We start from the raw sequence: 26,825 nt of genomic DNA, 5'->3' as shown, positions 1-26,825 counted from the left end.
GAGGGTCTAAGGTATCCTGCTCGCCGACAGGTTAAAAGAACCTATATATGGACGCTAAGCAGATCAGGAGCCAGCTTGAGACGAGTTCAGGAGGTGCCCCCTCACCCCTGTTCCTAGTGGCAGGAACTTCTGTTGTACCGTGACCCCTGTGTATTGTAACATCTTCTAGGGGTTTACCAGGTACTAGGTATACCCAGCTAGTCACTTGCGTAACATCTAAGCTGTCCACTTTGGAAGGAGCCAGTCTCTGTAAGAAGCTGATGTTTTGTGACAATTGCAGCTGTGGTGTTAGCTGCATTGGAGTTGCTTGGAGTGTTATCCTATTTGTGTTTATTTGTCCTTGTCTGTCTTCCTACCCTTGTGTTGGATTATTACAGTGGTGAGACTGGTGCTCTCGCCGACCTTCTCACTAGCCAGGGTGAGTTCAGGAATGGATCGGCGAGAGGGGGAAGAACCTGTACAGGGAGTGCAGGAATCAGCCTCAGGTGAGTGGAAGAGGTTACCCTGCTCCCCTGTACCTAGCCCCAGAGTCCACTGTTGTATCATGTTCTTGGTGTACCCTGTTTGTTGTGGCACTCACTGGGGGTTCCCATTTCTGGCAGACCCCGGTAGTCACAGCATGACATCAGTACATCATTTCAGCTGATCATAGGCCGTTTAGAGACAAAACTGTTATAGCCAATAACTGGTTAGATGAAGCTGTCCAGCACATACACATATGCAGGAAAGTACAGACACTGCATATATTGTGCAGGCACACAGGTATGCAACATGTGATCACTGCAAGGAAGTACAGAGCATGGCGTCCAGGAAGGGATGAAACTGCACTGATATGGAATCGGTAGTTGTTTTTTTTATTTGATAACACAGATAAATAGAATTATTTATTTTGATCAAATGAAACATAATTTAATACACCTCCTTCCCATAAAAACCCTCACCACTTAAAATTTACTACATTTTACAGGTGCAAGGTTATACAACCTGTTTAAAATAGTCAAAAGAGTTGTATTACAGAGAAAACATCGTTTTTCGTCGATTGCATACATTGACATAGTTAGAGCTCATGGAAATAGTAGAAGTAGGCCAAGTTTCACTGTGGGAAAGTCTGCAAATGGCTAAAATTCACTTAAAAAGTATAACTTTAAACATAAGAAGGATAAAACGCCAGTTATTGGATTTACTTACAGCGCTATACTAGACACTGAATTCACGTCTTGTGCGCTCGACCAAATTACTTAAAATTGCTGAGTAAACAAGAGCGCACCTTTCACAAACATATCTGGTACTTGTGATTATCCAAGTCTGGCAAAAGTTAGTGGAACAAAAGCCAGACCGCAGCACTAGGGTTATTTTCTCAATTTCCTCTTGACAGATATACAAGAGATAGGTAGTAATAATAATCGTGCCAATAATTAAAGCACAAAAAAATAAAAGCGAAACTGTGATGTGCCTATTAGTACAAAGTGGGCAAAATAATATAAACAAGATATTGTGCAAGGAAACTAGAAGTAATTGAGAGAAGAACATCTGGATCACTTAAAACTCTGCAGTCCGAGTACATTTCAACACTTTAGCTCCTTAAGGTGTTTATCTTCTTCCGAATATAGTCTGAAAAAGGAATGCATCACCTTATTTTTTTTTACTATATTATATTATATATATATATATATATATATATAGATATATATATATATATATATATATATCTCCGGCAACGTGTAAAAACAGGCATTCTATAGAACACCTAGGCAATGTATAGAATGTCGGAAATGGGTCGTCAAAGTATGAAATACATCAGATGTTCATACATTTCCTAGTCATTCTACAGAATACCTAAATGACAAGCAGGCGGAATGTAGAATACTACAGAGGTGGTCCGTCCAAAAGTAGGTGGACAGAGAGGGCAGTAGCAGATCTGTGAAACTGGCTCAGTTGCCCTTAGCATTAGCAACCAATCAGATTTCACCATTCATTTTCCAAAGAGTCGTGAGGAATGAAAAGTGGAATCTGATTGGTTGGTAAAGGCTGAAAAGTGGAATCTGATTGGTTGCTAAGGGCAACTGAGCCAGCTTCACACATCTGCTGCCTGTCCACCTATTACTTTTGGACAGACCACCCTGTATGCTTTCTGGAATGAAGTAGTGTGCTTGCTGTGCCAAAGCAGCAGACTTCCATTTACTGTTTTGGGTGAATTGCTGCTCCAGAAGCTGTCCCATATTGTGTTGTGTGAAGGTGTAGGATGGAAGAAGAGAGAGCAACGTACGAGCAAGAATCACGATATTCTGACATGCGACAACTGTGTCAGGAATGAAACTTCTGTTTATTGGTGTTTTCACAGTAAAGATATCCTGTTTTTCATTTAGGATTTCTTCTTTCATTAGTTTTTTGACTGTTTGTTATTAAAGACTTTTACAATCTGGGCATTATATCAGACTTTGCCCTGTGAAGTTCTTGTCATTCTTTATAATTCCTAGACATTTTATGTAATGGCTAACTTTTCCAATCTGGCCACCTAAACATTTTATGCAATGGCTAACTTTTCCAATCAGGGCATTATATCAGACTTTGCCCTGTGAAGTTCTTGTCATTCTTTATAATTCCTAGACATTTTATGCAATGGCTAACTTTTCCAATCAGGGCATTATATCAGACTTTGCCCTGAGCAGTTCTTGTCATTCTTTATAATACCTAGACATTTTATGTAATGCCTAGGGAAAGTATAGAACGCAGATATTTCATACCTTGTCTGAAAACAACAGGGATTCTATACATTGCCTAGGTAATCTATAGAATGCCGGGTTTTCATACATTGCCTGTAACATACTAGATAGTGGCCCTATTCTAGCTCATCGGGTATTCTAGAATATGTACCGTATGTAGTTTATTTATGAAGATTTAAGAATAATGCAATGAATATACAGGGTAAAATATATACATTATCATTAAATGTTATTGTTCATAGAACTTAATACAAATGTAAAGGGGGGTCAAAAACTTGAACCTTGACGTTGGATCTCATTTTAACGCTTCAAAAAGGCAACTTCACGCAGCAATCATTATTTCCCCTGCATTTGCTAAATTTCCCCTCTCCCCTCCATTTGCTCTCTAACACAGGTTCTGTGACAGTCTGCGTCACGTTGCTAAGACCGCAGTCGGGTATCTAAGGGACCGGCACCACTCCCTCAGCAACACCCACATCCAATCCGGAGGCAGCTGAGCAGAGAGGTGGGTGGGACATGCCGAGGAGGAAATAGGAAGCAGCCGCATCTCCCAGCCTGCAGGGCCAGCGAGTGGAGGCAGAAAGTACTACAGAGTATGAAAAGAGAAGAAAGTGCAAGGTGAGTATAACAGTTTTTTTTTTTTACTGTGTGCTGGAGGCTGCTGCTGGGGTGTATATAGAGGCTTTGGCTTATGGGGTGTATATAAAGGCTGCTGGGGTGTATATAGAGGCTGCTGGGGTGTATATAGAGGCTTCTGTGTGTCGCAGTGTCTGTGTGTCGCAGTATCTGTGTGTCGCAGTATCTGTGTGTCGCAGTGTCTGTGTGTCGCAGTGTCTGTGTGCCGCAGTGCCTGTGTGCCGCAGTGCCTGTGTGCCGCAGTGCCTGTGTGCCGCAGTGCCTGTGTGCCGCAGTGTCTGTGTGTGACGAATCAGCGAAGCGTGGTTCAAATCCTGTGCCAATTCTCGGCCAGACTGCGCCTGTTGCCGATTGGTTGCGCCAGCCGCCCACTACCAATCAGCGACGTGGGATTTCCATTACAGACAGACAGAATTAGACAATTATATACATAGTAAAAAAAAAGTTTAAGTTTTTCTTTTTTTTTCTCTAGGGTCTGATCCAAAAAATTGATCAGTTTTTCTCGTACATGGAAAAAATGGACGTCTGAGGCTTTATTCTGACATCTTTTGATCATTTTGATCATATATATATATATATATATATATATATATATATATATATATATATGTGTAAAAAGATGACAGAATAAAGCCTCATTCAGACGTCCAGTTTTTCGTACGAAAACATCCGGGTGTGAATGAGGCCCCACCAGTTGAATTACATGGGAAAGTTTTGTCAGGTCTTATGCGGGCGTCACACGAGACGATCTGTCGTGCGATATGTCGTTGTGGGTCACGGTTTTCATGACGCACATCCAGCATCGCTTGCGACGTTGTCCCGTGTGACACCTATGAGCGTCTGTAAACGATCGCAAATCAGTTACGAATCACAAATCGTGTACAGGTCGCTCATTTTTAAAAAATCGTTTATTCTACTTTGCGCCAGTTGTTCATCGTACCCGGGGTAGCACACATTGCTCTGTGTGACACCCCGGGGATGATGAACACAGCTTACCTGCGTCCTGCGGCACCCGCCGGCTATGCGGAGGGAAGGAGGTGGGCGGGATTGTTTACGTCCCGTTGATCTCCGCTTCTATTGGCCGGCCGCTGTGTGACGTCACTGTGACGCCGAACGTCCCTCCCCCTTCAGGAAGAGGATGTTCACCGCCCACAGCAAGGTCGCTCAGCACGTAAGTACGTGTGACGGGGGTTTAATGACTTTGTGCTCCACAGGCAACTAATTGCTCGTGACGCACAAACAACGGGGTCGGGTACGATCGCTCGTGCAATCGATAGATCGTACCGTGTGAAGCCCGCAGAAGGTGCACAGAAGCGGAGGAGCTATAGTGAAAGAGCTTTATAATATAGATACAGTGTCAGATGTCCGTTTATAATGTACTTGCCCTGTGGCTTTCAGAGATAGAACACATAATACTTATAGTCTATGGGAATATTGATCACATGCTTGTATTCTTCTATAGATGACAACAAAAAAAAGAAGAAAAAGACTGATGGCACTTCCTAACTTTCTAATGTGAACAGGTGCATACTGAGCATGATATAGAGAAACGTGGCACTCATGAGTGCGAAGTTTCTTTATATCTGCTTGAAGACGGTTTTGAAACCTAATTGTGTACCATCCTCCAGAAGTGCCATGTGCATATATTCCATATAGTAACAAAACAGAGACAGCTGCACTCTGTAGTGCTAAGATTATGTGGAACAAGGAATATAGACATGCATTACTGCTATGAAAAATCATGTAAAAATTGAGATACTTAGCACACAAAAAATTTCCAGTTTCATGCTCAGTTTGCACCTGTTCACAATAGAAAGTTAGCATGTGCCATCAGTCTTTTTCTCTTTATCTTATATTACAGGATTATGCCTTATGATTGAGCACTCTTGCTGTTCAGACTCAGGCTATTTTAATTCTCTATTTGCAGATTCCTTTCCCCCCATAAATACTAGGGTTTTTTTAACCCAAAGAGAGGCATTAGTTTGGTAGGGACCCAAGAATGAGAGGTCGCCTTGGCATTGGCTATTGGGCTCACATAAAACTGGCCATTTTTATGTGCCAAGTATCTAATTTCTTACGTTTTCCATAGCAGTAATGCATGTCTATATTCTCATATTCAATCTTCCATAAATCTTAGCGCTACAGAGTGCAACTGTCTCATTTTTATCACTATGTTTCTTGCTTAGTCTGCATTTGTTCACATTAGAAATGTAGGAAGTGCCATCAGTCTTTTTCATAGATGTTTACATGCTTTTCATAGCAGTAATGCATGTCTATGTTCATTGTTACACATCTTTGCACTACAGAGTGCAACGGTCTCCTTCTTGTTACTATATTTCTTGCTCAGTCTGCACCTGTTCACATTAGAAAATTAGGAAGTGCCATCAGTCTTTTTCTTAGATTTGTACATTTTCCATAGCAGTAATGCATGTCTATATTCCCATATTCATTGTTACACACATCTTAGCACTACAGAGTGCAACTGTCTCTTTTTCATTAACAAAAAAGAAGACCTTTTTTTTTTTATCTGAAAAAATCAAAATACCTTATTCAAGCCAATGGGATGAGGAAAAAAACCCCTGTAAGCATATGGATGGTATCTGTGTGTCATCTGTCAATTATATACTGTTTAATGGCTCAGAGAAGCTACGATAATATGGTAACGTAGTAAGAAGAAGGAAAAATAGGTGGCACTCACCATCCCATTATAAAACCTTTATTCACAACCTTGTAAAAACATGGTGCGGTGGACGACGGCGCTTTCGTGAATAGGTGTGCCTCAACAGGTCCTGTTGAAGCACACCTGTGCGATAATTGGCCATTGTCCAAAATGCCACCCGCCCACTTGCACCTGCATCCATGATTTTACAAAATTGTGAATGAAGGTTTCTTAATGGGATGGTGAGTGCCACCAAAATAGATAGGAAGTTAGGAGAAAAATGTTTTGCTTTCAGATCATCCTTTAAATATTTTTTGAGAAAATTCACAAATAGTTTTTTATCATATTTCCACCTCTGTCTATAAGTGAAGTGTGATATTGGGGGTCAGTTGCACTGAAGCAATTAGGGCTATGCTGAAATATTAGAAACAACCAGTGGTCATATTTCTGAAATAAGAAAATACAACACTTTCTCTAATTTTGGAGTCTTTTTAGATGGCCTAAAGGCCGCTTTACATGCTGTGATATCGTTACCGATATCGCTAGCGTGCGTACCCGCTCCCATCGGTTGTGCGACACGGGCAAATCGCTGCCCGTGTCGCACAACATCGCGCGGACCCGTCACACTACTTACCTGCCCTGCGACGTCGCTGTGACCGGCGAACCGCCTTCTTTCTAAGGGGGCGGTTCGTTCAGCATCACAGCTACGTCACAGCAGCGTCACTGAACCGCCGCCCAATAGAAGCGGAGGGGCGGAGATGAGCGGGACGAACATCCCGCCCACCTCCTTCCTTCCGCATTGCAGGCGGGAGGCAGGTAAGGAGATGTTCCTCGTTCCTGCCGTGTCACACGAAGCGATGTGTGCTGCCGCAGGAACGACGAGCTGCATCGTTACTGCAGCAGCAACGATATTTGAGAATGGACCCCCATGTCACCGATGAGCGATTTTGCACGTTTTTGCGACGATGCAAAATCGCTCATAGGTGTCACACGCAAAGGCATCGCTAATGCGGCCGGATGTGCGTCACAAATTCCGTGACCCCAACGAGATCGCTTGAGCGATGTCGCAGCGTGTAAAGCGGCTTTTAGTCAGGTTAGAAGGTTTCTTTGTAACACTTTAAATTCAATAATTTAAGAAAAAGTTACTAAAACAAATTCTAAATAATAAAAAAAAAAATCAGGACCTTAGTTGGAAAGGAAAGGAACGTTCCTAATGTTCAGTATCGCAAATAAAAATGCTAAGGGAAATATAAAATAAATCAACATCTGGTTACATTGTAGTTTTCCAACAGAGAATATCTAAAGTTTCTGTTTTGCTCATAATAAATGCTCCAGTTAAACGCTTTTACTCCCCGCATTGATTTGGCTTTTACGTCTTTCTGTGCTATACATTTCCCAAACAAGCTATTTTACAACATCCAGTATAGATTTTACAGCCCCCAACTCCAGACATAACCACTTTTAAGATTACGGCAGCTCTTATGAAAATGAAATACACATATAGTAGGATATATTCTGTACCTGCAGCAGATAACGGCCTTACAAGAAAGCGCCAAGTCTAAAAAGCACTTTCGGACTTCAAATGAGAGTGCGTACTTCAGGGTCTGCCCGTCGATTATTAAGGCAATGTCGTTCTCTTTTCCAAGCGAATCTCCCAGGTTATTGCAGTGATTTGTTAAAGTTTCTCTCGTTGCCTTGAAAAAATAAAAATTATACAAAATTAAATTTAGCCATAGTAATTGATTAACCACTTTACTGTTGAATTGTTGCATTTGGTCATTATTTTTTATTTACTGATCATAGAATATTTAAATACATGAAATACTCTAATATCTTTATCTATAGTCTACAGATTCTCTCCCTTAGTCTGTACTCATGCTGTGAGAGGGGAAGAGAGAGCAGCAGGAGGAGTAATAATTGGTTTAAATTACGCAAAACAGCTTTTAAGGGCTGCTTCTCACTTGCGAGTTTCTCGCAGTAGAGCAATGCGAGAAAATCTCGCATTGGAATCGGACACATGTTAGTGAATGATTCAGCTCTCATCTGCGATTTTTTTTCTCAGTCCAAATCGGACTGAGAAAAAAATCGCAGCATGCTGCTTTTTTGCGAGTTTCTCGAACCATTTTTCTCAATGATTCCCTATGGAAGGGGATTAAAAGAAGGATCACACACGCGCATCAGCGTTCACATTTGCGAGTGTGGCAGGAACTATGCTCATTAAATATTCAACAGATGAATGTGACATCACATTCCCAAAGGTAAATTAACTGACACATGTGTTATCACTTTTATCTAGTTAAGATGTTGCAGGAAACTAGCATCGCAATCGCAACACACACGTGTCGCACACGCGAGCAAAATCATTAATTTATTCAGAAAAAGCATCGCACTTGCGTTGAACTCGGACCAAACGTGAACTAAAATCAGCCGAGTTTTTTTCAGCCCAGTCGGAACGATTTTACTCGCATAGATGTGTTTCCAGCCTAAGGGAATCTGTCAGTAGCATTTACCCTCCTAAGCCATTTATAAAGGGAAGGTAGAGCATAGGAAGTGGAATAAAATGACACCTTGTAATCTGCGATCTGATCTCTTATTCCAGAGAAATCCACATTTTTCCTATGTGTCATGATCCACGGTGCTCTACTCTCCAGCAGAGCTAAAGTTCTATATTATGCTCCAGGTGACGGGTTGCTTCTCAGCCTTTGGGTCCTGTGCTGGTGTGGGGAGGGGCCTGTGTTCAGGCGCCTCATTCCAGGTGAGTGTTCGGCTTCCTTTGAGAGCAACGTCACCCAGAACGCTGCCAGTCGTGGTTCCTGCTCTGCAGTGAGTTCTCTGGCTCCTGTGAGATTTGTTGTTTTGATCTTGCCTCCCTACCCCAGACTTTTGTTACCTTACTCTGCCCGTGCCCCTGATGCTATCCTTCTAGCTTCTGACCTCTGGCTTGTAGACCTCGGTTTCCGCTCGACCCTTGTGTACCTTATCTGACTTCCTGGCTTCTGACCTCTGGCTTGTACCCTGACCCCGGCTCTGCTTGCTTCCTGTGTACCTTATCTGACTTCCTGGCTTCTGACCCCAGCGTGTTTAACTTCCCGGTCTCTAGTAGATTCTAGTGACACCTAGTGGCGTATCACAACATTTGCAAATGCGCTGTTCCAGGCTATCGGTGGACACAGACCTCCCTGGGAATACACCTCCAGAGATTATTATAAATAAAAGGAGACGTTACCAGTGTGGGACATGTAACTAACACAGAGCAGCAGAACTGAACTTTGTCTTATTACAAACACATTTGCTGCAGCTCTCACAGCTCTGCTGTAGTGGAACAATATACTAACAATGTCTGCCTGTGAGAAGGAAGCTGCAGATGTGTCAGTTATAAATCACACACAGCTCTCTGCAGCGAGATCAGGAGAACAGAGAGCGGCAATTACACATTGCACTGGTAATGACTCCTTTTATTAAAAATAAACTCTGAAGGCAGATTCTCAGGGAGTTCAGTGTCAGGCCGATAGCCTGGAACAGCTCATTACATATAGAAAAATGCGGATTTCTCTGGAATAAGATATCGAATCGTAGATATCAAAGTATCATTTTATTCAGCTTCCTTGCATGTCCATATAGACAGCTTAAGAAGTTTGATCTCACTAATAGATCCCCTTTTATCATCATGCCAAGAGCGGAAAGAGAAGATTAATATTTACATAAAAGTTATATATGGGGAATGAAATGACTCAAAATATGCAGTAGAGTTGACCACACAACACATACATATATTGTTACACTGGGCTATATGTATTAGATGGCTGGCAGCCAAACGATGTTTCAGACAATCGTTTGGCCAACAGCCATCTCAGTCGACTTCCCATACACAGGAGCACTCGCTCACTCCTATGTTCTCAATGAGAAAGCCACCAGCTGACATGTTGGCATGAGCAGTCTGAAATTGGCTATGTGTGATTGACATCTCTCCCAATCATTAGTCAGCCGAATGCCCCATACATGGTTACCTGAGGCGTCAGCCAATTGTTTCGGCCGATAGCCATCTCAACCAACTTTCCAATACACAGGAGCGCTCATTCGGCCAAATGCTCCTTTGTTCTCTAAGAGAGAGCTGTGGTCTCACACATCGGCCGGTGGCTTATCTCAAGGAAAACAATGCAGTTGGCAGTCTAAAACTGGACAGTCAAGATCAACATCTCTCCAAACCATTAGCTGTCCCTCTCCAAACCGCTAGTTGATCAGCGCCCCCAGACACATTAGACCACTGGTTCAGCAATCGTTAGACTTTATTTGTATGAGGAACCTAAGAATCATGCTGTGAGAGGGGAATAGTGTGCAGCAGGAAAGTCTTCTAAGTGGCTTTACTGACACAGAACAATTTTGACATCTTGTCTAGAAGAGCTAACCTTCTCAGGAAAAATTTAAAAACTTGGGTTCTCCAACTCAAACTCCAACTGACATTGCAGCCCCCAAATCCAGAAAGTTGAAAGAGAAGCTACTATGCATGCTGACTATAGTAAATACGTAGCTCCAAGAGAAGTACATGAATAGCAGCATTCATTAACCGCCTGGGTGCACTATATGGGAGATACTGTACAGAAAGCAACAGTGATCAGGGGACATTAGATGATGGTTTAACATATATGGGGATGACGGCCTACTAATGGTGCAAGTACAATTTCAGATTGCCAATTACATTGTTCTCTCAGATCTTAGTCGCCGGCCGACAATTCAGTTGGCGGCTTTCTCATGGAGATAACAAGACGTGTGGCTCAATGAGTGCTTATCACAGGGTGTGAAAGGATGACTGGGGCATTCAAACTGGCCCTCAGACTAGGAGGGCCCTAGCTATCCCTGATCCAGAGATAAGTCTAATTGTGATGATCTCTGGGCCGCCTTACTTACCCTGCTCCTGAACAGCCCTGATCTAATACCCTCCATCTCACTCAAACCAGGAAACAGTCAGGCCAGGAGTGGTTAAACCCACAGATAAGGACAAACAGGGGAAACCAAAACTCGATAACACAGCACACTCACACAGAGGTAATAGACAACAAGTGATAAGGAGGAAATAAGACCAGGGAGGAAACAACGAGATGACGAGACAACTCTATGCACAAAGCAATTCAATCACCAGCAGGACTGGCATACAACCGCACAAAGACTGGTGTAGCTAAAGCTATAGTCGACAGGGGAAGACAGGCTCCTCCATGTTAAAAAGACGGAGAGTAGGAGAAGTTGACTAAGCGTTTCTTTGAAACATGGTCTTTATTTATACCTAACTTGACTACAGTGCTTAAGGATAGACTTAAATCTCAGTTTGGACAGACCTCTTGGTACCTTCTTGAACTGCTCAATGGACACATACCAATTACATAAGTTACCATTTTAAGTTGCTATTGGTCGCACGCAGAGCGGGGGGAGGGGTGGGCGGGACTGTTTTGATTATAATGTCATCAATGGAATGCTCTTTGTATAAGAGCAGATTGTAAAAGAAATTCGGTTAAAATTCAATAAAAAGATGTTTAAAAAAAAAAAAAGACGGAGAGTGACTCTGATAGGTCTCCCACAACATGTGATCCAAGAGGTTACTAGCAGGCTTGAAAAAATTATCTCCAAGCCCGATCACTAATGAGAACACTGCTGGTCGATGCCCGAGCCTGTCTGTGTAATTCAGAAGCACCAAAAGAGGCATAGTGTGAAATGTTAAACTGTGCAGTGTGAAAAGCCTCAGATGCTGCCATGATACTCAGCGAGTTTAGAGCCAATCATCGGGTGACAGTGCTCCTGTGTATGGCATGTCAACTGTCGGCTAAATGGCCCTTGCTGATTATTTTGCCGAATCTTTTGGCCAACAGCCGTCTAATAGGTTTAACTCTATGAAAAAGCATTAAGGTGGTGTCACACACAGCGAAGACGACAACGACGTCGCTGCTATATCACCATTTTCTGTGACGTTGCAGCGACGTCCCGTCGCTGTCGCTGTGTGTGACATCCAGCAACGAGCTGGCCCCTGCTGTGAGGTCGTTGCTCGTTGCTGAATGTCCTGCTTCATTTTTTGGTCGTCGCTCTCCCGCTGTGAAGCACACATCGCTGTGTGTGACAGCGAGAGAGCGACGAAATGAAGCGAGCAGGGAGCAGGAGCCGGCGTCTGGAAGCTGCGGAAAGCTGTAACAAGGCTAAACATCGGGTAACCAAGGGAAGACCTTTCCCTGGTTACCCGATATTTATCTTTGTTACCAGCCTCCGCTGCTCTTGCTGCTAGTGCAGGCTCCTGCTCTGTGCACATGTAGCTGCAGTACCCATCGGGTTAATTAACCCGATGTGTACTGTAGCTAGGAGAGCAAGGAGCCAGCGCTAAGCAGTGTGCGCGGCTCCCTGCTCTCTGCACTGTGACATGTAGCTGCAGTACACATCGGGTTAATTAACCCGATGTGTACTGTAGCTAGGAGAGCAAGGAGCCAGCGCTAAGCAGTGTGCGCGGCTTCCTGCTCTCTGCACATGTAGCGACGTTATGATCGCTGCTGCGTCGCTGTGTTTGACAGCTAAGCAGCGATCATAACAGCGACTTACAAGGTCGCTGCTACGTCACAGAAAATGGTGACGTAACATCGATGTCGTTGTCGCTGTCGCTTAGTGTGAACCCAGCTTTAGCCCCACAGAAGCTAATCAGAAGGGCTGATAAGGTTCATTTAACTAATCCATAAAGTCTTTCAAGTGGAAATGTGGTAAATATAGTTGGTGGGAACCCCCTTTACGCTACAAGCATCATTAGGGATGTAAATACGGTTGTGCCGTAGGACAGGAGAGTTACGCTGCTGTTTGCAATGTTTGACTTGAGCGATTTTCTGCTTTCCTGTTATAACAAGTCTAGACCATAATCATTCTTTCAACATTTCAGTCTTTAAAATCCACAGCTCCAGCGGATCATATGATAAAGTTTCACATTCTTTTGATCATTTGAACTTGTTCAGTGCTAATTTTGCTCTCGGTGTTTTAGTTGTATGGGGAAACTTTTTTCGTTTCCATGCTCTATGTAAACATTTGAATGTTGCCAGGCGGCCTCTGTTATGCCACTGTAGTGCGCTGTTGTAAATCCACGTAAAAGAGTATAATTTGTTGACAGGCAAAGTACTGAAATATCCTGAAGGAAAGATCATGTGTGGTCCCAGCTGTGCAGGCAGTTTCAGGAATCACTAGATTTAAAGCTGCACCTAGAACTCCAAGTCCTGTAAAACAAAAAGCAGCGCTCACCCTGGAATTATTATATAATATATTACATAAAAAAAATGTATGATTGACCACTCAAATTTTTTTTTAACCACATATTAAGTGTTTTTCCAAAAATAAGTCCTCCTACGAAAATAAGCCCTAGCAGGAATTTTCAGCCTTTTTGAAGCAAGGCTTATATATATTGCTCAAAAAAATAAAGGGAACACTAAAATACCATTATGTTGTTTAAGTGTTCCCTTTATATTTTTGAGCAGTATATATAAGCCCTACCTCGTAAATAAGCCCTAGTCGTGGTTCAATAATGAAGTGTCCATACAGCTAAAAAAGGAAAGAATACTTCAGGACACCTCATTATAGAAAGCAGAGATCCCCAAAAGAGACAAGAAAGAAGACCCCGCAATCATATTCACCAGATGCCGAACGGGAGGACCTACAGTGCAATGCACTCCCACACACAACAGATAACACACCTACACACATCAGATCACACACCTACACACAACAGATCACACACCTACACACATCAGATCATACACATCAGATAACACACACAATCACACATCAGATCGCAGACACAATCACACATCATAAGTATAAGCCGAGTTTTGCAGCCCAATTTTTTTATGCTGAAAATGCCTACCTCGGCTTATACTAGAGTGACGGTCCCACAAAAGTTATCAGCTGTCCTCCATTCTTGCGATGTCCTCTTACCTGCTTCTTGCGGACCGCAGGCACAATAGACCCCTCCGTGATCATGGCTGGTGCAGGGTCTGTCGCTGTTGTCTTTAGCACTTTACTTCACTTGAATTCTTTGGTCCCCGCACTGGCCTTGATCACCGAGAGATGTATGTGCCAGCAGTCTGCAAGAAGCAGGTAAGAGGACATTGCGGGAACGGAGAACAAGTCAGAATAATTTGATTTTGTGTGTGTGGATTTGTGAACAACGGCTTAATAGGGGACAAGAAGGTGACCGGAATAAGGACATTACTACAGGGGACAATATAGGCACATTACATTTTATTGGTATCTGTTACACCTCGTGGCTCTCCTGCGGCAAGGAATGAGACAGTCTCCTTGCCTGCCACGAGCGCTCCTGCTCAGCAGCGCCGAAGGTCTGCCAGACTGCGCAGAGTGCAGGAGAAACCTCCTCAGAGAGGCAGCACAAGGGTGACACCTAGTGGTACTCCTGTTGCAAGAAATGAGGCGGTCTCCCATTCCTTGCCTGCCGCAGCTCCTCCTACTCAGCAGCCTCGAAGGTCTGTGAGGTTGCGCAATGTGCAGAGGTTTGCTGCTCAGGGAAGCAGTGAGACTCCCGTTATCTCTACACATTGTGAGACCGAGGATCCCGCCTCTATTTCCCAGAGGCAGGAGGGTGAACATGTGCTATGCTTGGTGGATCCTGATTCGCCCACTGACGTCACAGGGCTTGATGACAAGGCTGGTGACGTGGTGAATCCTGACTGGCCAGGCTGGGATGTCGTGGATCCTGATTGGGTCAAGTCCGTCATCTCCGCCTCGCGCCCGCCCTTGGCTGGAGCTACACCTCCTTAAAAGCTCCTCCTGCTATCATGGCGGCGCGCGACCGTCCTTCTATGTTTGGATGTCTGGCAGCGTGCTGCCACGCCACTGCTCAGGCATTCTCGTCTTCTGTGGGCTTGGCCCTTGCTGCTTAGGCAGCACCTGGTTTGCAGGCCGTGTCCCTGCCTTGCTGTTCCGGCAGTAGCTCCTTCAACAGGCCGTGTTCCTGTCCCAGGTGAGCTCCTCGAGTCTCCACCGGACTCACCTGGTTATTAAAAGCACACGTGCGTGGGCACCTCTGTGCTACCCTCGTGCCATATTCTCGTGACTTCCACTGGCACACGTGCGTGGGCACCTCTGTGCTACCCTCGTGCCATATTCTCGTGACTTCCACTGGCACACGTGCGTGGGCACCTCTGTGCTTCCCCGTGCAACAGGTACACCGAGCCGTGTGATCCCTGCCATACAACCCACACGGGTTAGGGCAGACCGGTGTACATAGATCGTCTGTGACATTCCAGACGATCGCTAGCAGCAACCCGCTCACTCTTCACCCACCATAGCAGCGGTCCCTTACACCGCACAGTGGACCTTGACTGGCGGAAGCTGTCCATTCCCCATCTTGGCACGCTTCCCCGGGTCCCCCTCGTAACAGGTATCTATTTTCATTTTTGAAGTTTACCAGTAGCTGCTGCATTTTCCACCCTACGCTTATACGCAAGTCATTAAGTCTTCCCAGTTTTTTTGTGGTAAAATTAGGTGGCTCGGCTTATAGTAAGGTCGGCTTATAGTAGGGTTGCCTTATACTGGAGTATACATGTTACCGGCAATGTGTAAAAACAGGCATTCTATAGAATACCTAGGCAATGTATACAATGCCAGAAATGGGTCGTCAAAGTATGAAATACATCAGATGTTCATACATTTCCTAGTCATTCTATAGAATACCTAAATGACAAACATTCGGAGTGTAGAATACTACAGGGGTGGTCTGTCCAAAAGTAGATGGACAGAGCAGGCAGCATTTTGAACCAACTCTATGCCAGCTCACAATTCAGTGTTTGTCAAAAGGGCTTGCTCAAGGTTCAAGATGTTCCTGACCACAAAATACCTCTTCGATCTGCTGCTACTGCTCAGTCCACAGGAAGTGGCCAAGACTGTGTATGTGCAAGTGTCGTGGGCGGAGGAGGGGACGCTGCGCTCTCCCACTGCTCGGGTCCGGCTGCCGCTGCTGCTGCGGCCGCTGCTGTCGGTGGCTCGAGCGATGGGCCGGATCCCGGGGACTCGAGCGGCGCTCCTCGCCCGTGAGTGAAAAGGGGTTTGGTTTTGGGGATTTATTGTCCGTGACGCCACCCACGGTTGTGATGATTTTTCGGGAGCGGTGACAGGGAGCAGCAAAGTTGTTAGTTCTCCCCTCCGTGGGTAGGGGTTGGTTGTCCCGGGGCCCAGTGATAGGGTGGAGGATGAGGGATGGCAGGCCCGGTGCAGGGCTTGGTGAGGTGCAGGGTCGCGGGGGCAGCGCTGTGCCTCACGGCACGGTGGTACTCACTCAGCCTGAGACGATGACACTGTTCTCGGTAAAACACACGGCTGGAAAGACGGTTCCCACGGACGGCTGCTGTTGCTTTTCCCCGGTAGGTAACGGTGACTGTCTCTTTCCCTGCACCTATGTTCAGTGTTGGTAGCGATGGATTCCCACCGGTAACCCGCTCCCCGACTTGGATATCGGCCGGAGGAGCCCCTCTTTGCCCGCAGGCGCTGGCCCTGAGAAACTGGTGCCTTGGCGGTGCGGTGTCTCTCTCATACGGTTGGACGGTTGCCTTCAATCGGGACTTAGTTGTTTGGAGACCCGGAGGTCCCCTTCACTGACAGATTTGGCAAATTCACGGCGACTCCTAGCCTTGCCAGGATCCGAAAGGCCCCTGCCAATGGTGCTGGCTTCTCCTTGTGTACAGGTCCGGTACCGCCGCGCCACCACCCGACCGCGGTCCTTACGGTAACTCCAATAGGCCACTCCTGCAGACGGTCACCGTCGTCTGCTAACCTTGCTGTCTCGGTCCGGGGCACACACCCGGACCAACTTCAGGCTTTCAAACTGTCACTTTTCCTCTTTCACTACTTTCCCTCCTTCTACTTCAAACTCCAAACCTAATCTGCCTGGTTTTCCTGCCTCCAGGACTGTGAACTCCTTGGTGGGCGGAGACCAACCGCCTGGCTCCACCCCCTGGTGTGGACATCAGCCCCTGGAGGAAGGCAACAAGGATTTCAGGTCTAGCTTAGGTGTGCCTAACCGGGGTGTAGGGTGTGGTGATGTCATTACCTGTGACCCCTGGCTTGTCCAGGGCGTCACACAAGACTAAGTGCCAAACTAACAAATGCCTTTGCGTAAAAAAAAAAAAATGAAGTGCAATTCAAAATGCCATTCTAGCCTCCTGTGCTGCAACAAATAGTAAGGAATAACACTTCTGATTGCTTTTTTTTTTGTTTCCCAGCAAAGATATCCTGTTCATTTTGCATTTCTTCTTTCATGTTTTGACTGTTTGTTACTAAAGACTAATAGTCAGGAATGACACTTCTGTTTCTTTGTGGGGTTTTTTTCCCAGTAAAGATATCCTGTTGTTCATTTAGGATTTCTTCTTTCATTAGTTTTTTGACTGTTTGTTGCTAAAGACTATTCCAATCTGGGCATTATATCAGACTTTGCCCTGAGCAGTTCTTGTCATTCTTTATAATACCTAGACATTTTATGTAATGGCTAACTTTTCCAACCTGGGCACCTACACATTTTATGTAATGGCTAACTTTTCCAATCTGGTCATTATATCAGACTTTGCCTGAGCAGTTCTTGTCATTCTTTATAATACCTAGACATTGTATGTAATGCCTAGGAAAAGTATAGAACAACGCAGATATTTCACACCTTGCCTGAAAATGACAGGGATTGTATACATTGCCTAGGTTTTCTATAGAATGCCGGGTTTTCATACTTTGTCTGTAACATATACGTTACTTTGAAATGACAAGAAAAACAGTTACCCAGGAATCTATATTTTTTATATAAACGTGGCAGTGAATAATTCCAACTCACAACCATGAATAACTGCTGAAGAGAAGAAGGCCTCAAAGTGCTAAAATGAAATCATATACTATACGGTATTTTAATCAGAAGAGTCTCCTAATTGGTTATTTCTGCTCGTGAGAAATTTCATGTTATTTTACAGTCACAATTTACGGTATTATTTTAGATTATTTATTTCTGTTCTCACTTCTTCTCTTTGATCTCCGTATACCTCTAGAATGCCAGCATATGACAATAGCAAGCTAATTGCTATGAAACATAAATATTTCCTGAAATACAACCCAGCTATGATATTATTTTACTGGAACAGATCACAAGCCAATTAGGTAGAGCTGAATAATGCGATGTTTAATATTAGTCATCAGGCAGAGAAAGACTTTAAAGAGTCATAAATCAGACAATTATTTCAGAATGACCAGAGGTTTGACATAGTGACCTTTATAGCAGGCTTGTAACTACGCTAAAATAAGCCAGACAACATACAATACAGACACATAGAGACTAAATGCTTGGTCATACTGAGGGCATAAAGAATTATTCCAAATGCAAACGATTTTACAAAATTAAAGGATTATTTCCATTTCCAAGATCCTATCCCAATATGTAGTAGGTGTAATAATAATATTAGCAAATATCTCTAATTAGAAACAGGGCAGCCCTCAGGGCATGACAGCCATGACTGGCGTTTGGGGTCCGGTAAAAAGTGGGGCCCCAGTCACAGCCGCAGCAGAGGGGCCTGGCTAATTTTGCATTCGAAGCACTTCAGAGGCATTGCACGCAAATTAGATACAGTACAGACCAAACGTTTGGACACACCTTCTCAATCAAAGAGTTTTCTTTATGTTCATGACTCTGAAAATTGTAGATTCACATTGAAGGCATCAAAACTATGAATTAACACATGTGGAATGAAATGACCTGCCCTCCACAGTCACCAGGCCTGAACCCAACCGAGATGGTTTGGGGTGAGCTGGACCGCAGAGTGAAGGCAAAACGGCCAACAAGTGCTAAGCATCTCTGAGAACTCTTTCAAGACTGTTGGAAAACCATTTCCGGTGACTACTTCTTGAAGCTCATCAAGAGAATGCCAAGAGTGTGCAAAGCAGTAATCAAAGCAAAAAGGTGGCTACTTTGAAGAACCTAGAATATAAGACCTTTTTAGTTGTTTCACACTTTTTTGTTAAGTATTTCATTCCACATGTGTTAATTCATAGTTTTGATGCCTTCAATGTGAATCTACAATTTTCAGAGTCATGAAAATAAAGAAAACTCTTTGAATGAGAAGGTGTGTCCAAACTTTTTGTCTATACTGTATGTGGCTGAGGATGCTTAGTTGATCCCATGGATTTAGCTTTATTCTACTCTACGAAGCTGGTAATTTTGCACTTTATTTGATCTATATTATATATTAACCACTACATTTATTCGCAATTATATTTCTAATATAGTCCACATTCTCAATCGTTTATAGATCTACGGTTCTACATTATGTATCTGGGCAACTTTTTGCTTATCTAGTCTACAAAGGTTTTGGCACCCCTGGTCAAAATTACTCTTATTGTGAACAATTAAAGCAAATTGAAGATTAAAGGGTCTCTAAAAGGCATAAATTTAAAGAAGGAACATTTCCTTTGTATTTTAGGCAAATATTTTTATTTATTTTTTCATCTTTTACCTAGTAGCACCCCCTTTGACAAGTATTCAGCTTGTAAATTATTTTTGTAGCAGCCAAGAGTCTTTCAATTATTGTTTGAACGATTTTCATCCATTTTTCCTGGGAGATATCTTCCAGTTCTATGAGATTCCTGGCTCGTCACACATGTACTTCTCTTTTGAGGTCTAGCCACAGATTTTCAATGATGTTGAGATCAGGGGACTGTGACGGCCATTGTAAAATCTTCAGCTTACGCCTTTTGTGGTCATCTATTGTGGATTTTGATGTGTGTTGAAGATCATTATCTATTTGTAGAAGCCATCCTCTTTTGAACTTCAGCTTTTTTACAGATGGTCTTATGTTGCATCAAGAATTTGCATAACTTCCATTGAATTCATTCTTCCCTCTAACCTGAAATGTTCCCTGTACCATTGGCTGCAACACAACCACAAAGCATGACTGATCCAACCCCATGCTTATTGGTTGGCAATATGTTCTCTTCTTGAAATTGATTGTTGTGGCTTTAGAGTTCTCATTTTAACCTCATCGGTCCACAGGACTTGTTTAAAAAATGCATCAGCTCATTTAAATGTTCTTTTGCATACTTCTGATGCTGTATTTTATGGTGAGGACACAGGTTTTCTTCTGATGACTCTTCCATGAAGACCATATTTGTGTAGGTGTCACTGAACAGTAGAACAATGTACTACAACTCCAGAGTCTGAAGATCTTCCTGAAGGTCTTTTGCAGTCAAGCGGGTGTTCTGATTTGCCTCTCTTGTAATCTTATGAGCAGCTCTCACAGAAATTTTGCTTGGTCTTCCACCCCTTATCTTTACCTCCACTGTTCCTGTTTAACTGTCATTTCTTAACTAGATGTCAAACTGAAGAAAGGATAACTTGGAAACACTTTGTTCTCTTCTTACAGCCTTCTCCTGCTTTGTTAGCCTCCACCATTTTCATTTTCAGAGTGCTAGGCAGCTATTTAGAAGAACCCATGGCTGAGATTTTTTTGTAGTAAGGTTAGAGGAGGCTGGGTTTTTATAAAGCTGTGAAATGTGCATCACTTGGCCTTTCCTAACAACGATAGTGAACAAGCCATAACCCTAAAAGCCTAATTAAGGTCTTAAATAAGGTCTTAAACCTTGGTCAACGTTATCCAAGCACACAAATCTCCAAGGGTGCCCAAACATTTGCATCAGCCCATTTTAATTAATGATAAAAAATATATTTATTTTGCCTAAAATAAAACGGAAATGTGTCATCTTTAACTTTATGCCTTTTATAGATCATTTAATCTTCAATTTACTTAACTGTTCACAGTAACCCAGTCACGCACAACGACTTACCAGCGATCCCGAAAACGATGCGACCTGATAGGGATCGCTGGTAAGTCGCTGGGAGGTCGCAGGTGAGATGTCACACAGTCAGACCTTACCAACGATGCAACGATAACGATCTCAGCAGTCATGGTGACCCTGTCACACAGTGTCAAACACAGCGATGTGTCCTGCCCAGCAGGACATCGCCTTTCAAGAAAATGGCCTGGACCATTCGGCAACGACTAGAGATCTCACAGCAGGGGCCTGATCGCTGGTAGGTGTCACACATAACGAGATCGCTAACGGGATCGCTACTGTGTCACAGAAACCGTGACTCAGCAGCGATCTCGCTTGCGATCTCGTTATGTGTGACGGTACCTTTACAGTAATTTTGACCAGTGGCGCCCAAACCTTTGCATGCCACTGTAACTATATGACAAGAAATCACAACATCTGCTATGCAAATGGTATATCCAAGAAAAAAGGTCTTCTCTTGGTTTTTTACTTTTTCCATACACATTCCCCAATCCTTTAGGAATTTCCACACCACCTCACAAGGTACGGTAGTAGTTCTTCAGTCAAGAGTTGATGGCACCAAATGGAAAAGGGGATGGTACTAACCAAAGCTGGGCCTGGGCTCCCTCTTTTTGAGAGCCCAAATACAATTTTAATGGTTTTATCTATGGAACCAATAGGTAAGAAAAAGGGGAAAGACCTTGAATAAAGAAAGCTGAGTGCTAGGAGGCCAAAAAATCATAAGACTCAAGAGAATATAAATGATAACCTGTCCATTTCATGCACTTAGTCGTAAAACACTAGGGTGGGAAAACATTCTAAGTTTAGTTATGGGCCACATAATAATAATCTTTATTTCTATAGCACCAACATATTCCGCAGCGCTTTACAATTCAGGAGGCTCATATACATATACATATCATATACATAAACATATACAAACAAATAACAATTATAGAAGATACAATATTTAAAAAGAAAAATGGCAACCCTGCTTGTGAGAGCTTACAATCTACAATGAGATGGGGGGAGGGGCAAGGTACAAGTGCTTATTTACAATGACAATCCAGCCATCTCATGGGGGATAGATAATGGCTTCCTGGACCAGTTGGCCAGAGCCTTGAGATGCATTTGGGTGCCATGGAGTTTGACGTGGGGTTATGTTCTGAGAAGTTGTAGAGGGATTAGGTGAAATTAGTTTGGCTAGGGAGTGTGATAGGCCGCCCTAAAAAGATGCGTTTTTAGGGAGCGTCTGAAGCTGAGTAAGCTGTGATTTGTGCTAACTTCTTGGGGTAGAGCGTTCCAGAGGTTTGGTGCGGCTCGGAAGAAGTCTAGGATTCGGGAGTGGGAGGTTCGAATTAGTGTGGATGTTAGTCGAAAGTCATTTGTAGAGCGTAGAGAACGGGTGGGGTGATAGACAGAGAGGAGGGTGGAGATGTAGGGGGGTGCTGCACTGTGGAGAGCTTTGTGGGTGAGAACAAGCAGTTTGAATTGGATCCTGTGATATATGGGCAGCCAGTGCAATGACTGGCAAAGAGCAGAGGCATCCGAGTAGCGGTTAGCCAGATAGGTGACCCTGGCTGCTGCATTAAGGATGGACTGTAGAGGGGAGAGTCTAGTTAGGGGGCCACATAGTTACTTACTAAGCTTGTGCTGTCATACAAAAATTTGTAAACTTGTTGAAAATTTACTTTTCTTGGGATCTCCTCCCATGACCATATAAACGGTAGACAAAATAGTAAACAATGGTAGTTAACACAACATCTGTTGAAATGGCGTAATTATTATTATTTATTTTTAAAGCACCATTGATTCCATAATGCTGTAAAGAGTTTACATACAAAATACAAATATAAGTTACAATGAACAAACTAACTATGGCAAACTGATATAGAAAGGAGAGCGCCCTACCATGCAGGCTTATAGTCTACAGTGTAATGGGATAGGAAATTGTAGGTTGGGGGTTACAGTAGTTCTGGTGGTGGTGAGGTCACCGCAGGCTCTTTGCAGGCTGTAAAAGAAATGGGATTCAAGTTCTATCTGAAGGTTCCAAATGAGGTGGATAATGGGATGTGTTGGGGCATGGAATTGCAGGGGACAGCCGATGTTGCCTCTGGACAAATTTGTTTCAGATAAGTTTTTTTGACCTTCCATCTATCTGGATGGTAGTCTTTTGTTTATTGGTCTGATATTTGCACTTTTTGATCTATGCAGGGCTGAACAGTGCTATATAGGGTTTCCCGTCGGTGAATGGGGGCGCCAGAACCTTTAGGGCGTCATACCCTCCATTGCTAGGTAGGGAGAGTTTTCATTAGGCCATATTTAGGGCCAGTTTATTTTTTAACCCTCCCGCCTAGTTTATTGTGCTATTATATACTCTGCAGGATCTTTTCCTTTGCTGTTTGTGAGTCCTTGACTTCTTAAGATATTTATTAAAAGTTATATTTTAATGGGACATATTTATATGGTCTGTTTATAATATTTTTCCTATTCTATCGGCCGCGGTCTGGTTATACAAACAGGGTATGCTCACAAGAAGTCTTGAAGGTGATTGGGTGAGGAATATATGCGTGTGGAGGAGAAAAGGAACTTTTGTGAGGACAAAAAATGGTAAGAAATCAGAAGATTAGTTTGGAGATATATGGAGAAGACAAATTATTAACGCCCTTGTACATCAGTAATACTAGTTTAAACTCTATCCATTGGGATTTTGGGAGCCAAACAAGATATTTGCAGAGCAGAAACGTGGAGGAGTAGAAAGGGGAGAAGTGGATTGATCGAGCAGCAAAGTTAAGCATGGACTGGAAAGTGTTATCCGAAAGGCCACAAAGACTGATATTGCAATAATCGAGGCAGGATGAGGGCACGGAAGTAGTGAGGGCTTGGATGTGTGGTTTGAAAAACAGCAGAATCAAGGATTACTCCCAGGCAGTGGACGTATGATACAAGGGAAAGCTTGATGTCATTTATAATTATAGAGAGATTTGGTGGAAGAGTTAAGTGAGATGGAGGAATGATGATGAGTTTGGTTTTGTCCAAAATAAGTTGTAGGAAACCAGAGGAGAAAAAAAGAGGATATGGGTGATAGAAACTCATCAGTATGTAGATGATACTGGAAGACATGGGGTGTTATGAGTTGGTACAGACCAAAGGGCTAGATGGAGAAGAGTACAGGTCCCAGGACAGAATCTACAGGGACACTGACAGAGAGTGGGCAGGATGATGAGGTAGTATAGGGATATGAGATGCTAAAGTCGCGGGCGGGGAGGATGCCACTGCGCTGCGCTCGCTAACGCTCGGGTCCGGCGCTGCTGCGATGGCTGCTCGGTGGCTCGAGCGGTGGGCCGGATCCGGGGACTCGAGCGGCGCTCCTCACCCGTGATTGAAAGGGGTGTTTGGTTTGGGGGATTTAGTCCATGAAGCCACCCACGGGTTGTGGTGAGGTTGGGCACCACCGCTGCTGGTGACGGGGATCCCGGGAGCGATGGCAGGGAGCAGCTGGGATGTTGTTTTCCCCTCCGTGGGTAGGGGTTGGTGGTCCCGGGGCCCGGTGAGATGACGGGGAGGCAGGGTCGGGCAAGGTGCAGGATCGCTTGGACTGCGCAGCGCGGTGCTGGACGGCACAATAGTACTCACTCAGCCACAAACAGATGCAAAGTCTCTGGTAAAACAAACGGCTGGATGGACGGGTCCCGCAGCCGGCTGCTGTGGTTTCTCCCGGACGGTTGGTGGTGGCTGCCTTTCCCTGCACCTTTTGTGTATCTTCGGTCCCGATGGCTTCCCACCGGTAACCCGCTCCCCAGCGTGTATATGGGCTGGAGGAGCCCTTTTGCCCGCAGGCTCTGGCCCTGGGAACTCTAGCTGTGGCGGTAGCTGTATTTCCCTTGTGCTGATTGGACGGTTGCCTTCAATCGGGTCTTGGCTGTTTGGAAACCCCTGGGGTTCCGGTCACTAACGGATATGACCTGTTTAACGGCGACTCCAAGCCTGGTCGGGGTCCGCAGGCCCTGCCGGTTTGTGCTGGCTTCACTTCGCTCCCCGGTTCGGTACCGGCGGGCCACCGCCCGACCCCGGTCCTACAGTTCCGCGTTGATCTGCCTCTCCTGCAGACGGCCACCACAGTCGGCCAACCTTGCTCTCGGTGCCCGGGCCACGTACCTGGACACGGTCAGTTTGCTCCTCTACTACTACTTCACTCCTTTCACTTCTACCTCCCTAACTGCACTGACTTCCTTTCCCACCTTCAGGACTGTGAATTCCTCAGTGGGTGGGGCCAACCACCTGGCTCCACCCCACCTGGTGTGGACATCAGCCCCTGGAGGGAGGCAACAAGGATTCTGTGTCTGGCTGATGTGCCTATCTCGGGGTGGGGGTGTCGTGTTGTAGTCCCTGTGACGACCTGGCTAGTCCAGGGCGCCACACTAAATGTGCTGTTAGTGATCTATAATGCATGACAGGGCAAAGTTTTTGATGTCAAAGGAAGAGTGGATGTGTAGTAACACAGTGATTGACTGTGTCAGACGACAGGTCTAGAAGGAAGAGTGGATCTGTAGTAAGACAGAGTGATTGACTGTGTCAGACGACAGGTGTAGAAGGAAAAGTTTAGAAAATTCCCTAATAGGAGAAGATGGATAACAGAAGAGGGGGACTTCAAGAGTGTCTTAGGAACAGCGGCTGGCTCCTGTTACATCAAACTCAAGCCATCAATTATTTCCCTCTGATTGTTCATGTAATACATCATATTCCTTGTATGACCAGGCAAATCATTCCACTACAAAATAGCTGGCAAGGCTTTCCAGAAGTTGGCAGAGGTTTGTGCACACTAACGGCAAGCTACTACTAACATTGACTTACAACCTCAATAACGTCCATAACCTGTCTCCCCATAGATCTTTGAACTAATCTCCCAACATCTGCCTTCATGCATTTTCTGGTCCTCCCAAGAACTCATTCTTTCTTCCAGATTCGTATATTCCTCACCAAATTGCCTCCAAGACTTTTCACAATTATCCCCCATCTTCTGGAATTCTGTGCCCCAACATGATTGATTATGTTCACCACACTTCAAACTTTCAGATGGAACTTGAAAACCCATCTCTTCAAGAAAGCTTACAGCCTACAATGACCCTGCTACCATCTCATCACCACCGGAGCTGCTGCATACCGCAACCTACTGTCTCCTCCCCAATACCCCGTGGACTGTAAGCCTGTAAGAGCAGGGCCCGCTCTCATCTGAACCAGTCACTCATTTTTAGTTTTGTTCACTGTATCTATAGTCTTATCTAGCATGTAACCCCTTTTTAAACCTACCGCACCATGGTGCTCTAAAAATAAATAAAATAATAAGAAGAACATCAAGGGGTTCACCTCAATGGAACAACTACTGTAGAAACACAATACCAACACCAAGGATGAAGATGGATGGTACAAAAGCATAGACAGTTTTTATCATTTAAAAAAACTACACTTTTTATTGGATTTTAAAGCAACACTGGAAGCTGTCTGAAGCTGACAACACATTAAAAGCCATGACCATCTACAGTTCAGGATTTACATGAGGTCAAGCTTAGAAGAAGACTTAATGAAAACAAAGATCAAGCCTTATATTAACACAATCCATCACTATGCTATAAAACCTACATACATACATTTACTACCCAACTGACAACATGTATCACTGAGATTTATCTAAATGGGTGGCAGAAGCTCACAGACAAGCGAGTGTCCAGCCAAGCGGTGACTCAGTCTAGTTTACAGTACTATGCACTAAGCATTTTCCATCTGTTAGCTTTTCGGCCTTATCTCATACACATCAAAGTCTACTAATGGAAACATTAGCATAAACCTTTCCGCATTACATTAACCACACCACAACACAGAGGATCACATACGTGTTGTAATTGATGATGAAGGGTTCTCCCTTTAAACAACTACTTGTCCACAATGTCACCATATCAAGGATTTACTGGAAGGACCACTTTAGAATA

General features: G+C 44.1%; 1 protein-coding gene across 1 annotated transcript in view; it reads right to left on the bottom strand.

The window, feature by feature from the left end:
• The window catches only part of ATP8A2 (ATPase phospholipid transporting 8A2), a 1,156,459-nt gene that overhangs the window by 674,687 nt on the left and 454,947 nt on the right, over positions 1-26,825 (bottom strand). Inside the window, exon 25 of the mRNA XM_075337374.1 lies at positions 7,540-7,712. Within this exon, the coding sequence (XP_075193489.1) occupies positions 7,540-7,712 (173 nt within the window). The remainder of the gene's footprint in view (positions 1-7,539; positions 7,713-26,825) is intronic.

The sequence above is a fragment of the Anomaloglossus baeobatrachus genome, chromosome 2, assembly GCF_048569485.1.
Source record: "Anomaloglossus baeobatrachus isolate aAnoBae1 chromosome 2, aAnoBae1.hap1, whole genome shotgun sequence".
NCBI classification, from domain to species: domain Eukaryota; kingdom Metazoa; phylum Chordata; class Amphibia; order Anura; family Aromobatidae; genus Anomaloglossus; species Anomaloglossus baeobatrachus.
The sequence above is the reverse complement of the archived record's forward strand: the minus strand, read 5'-3'. Positions and strand labels throughout refer to the sequence as shown.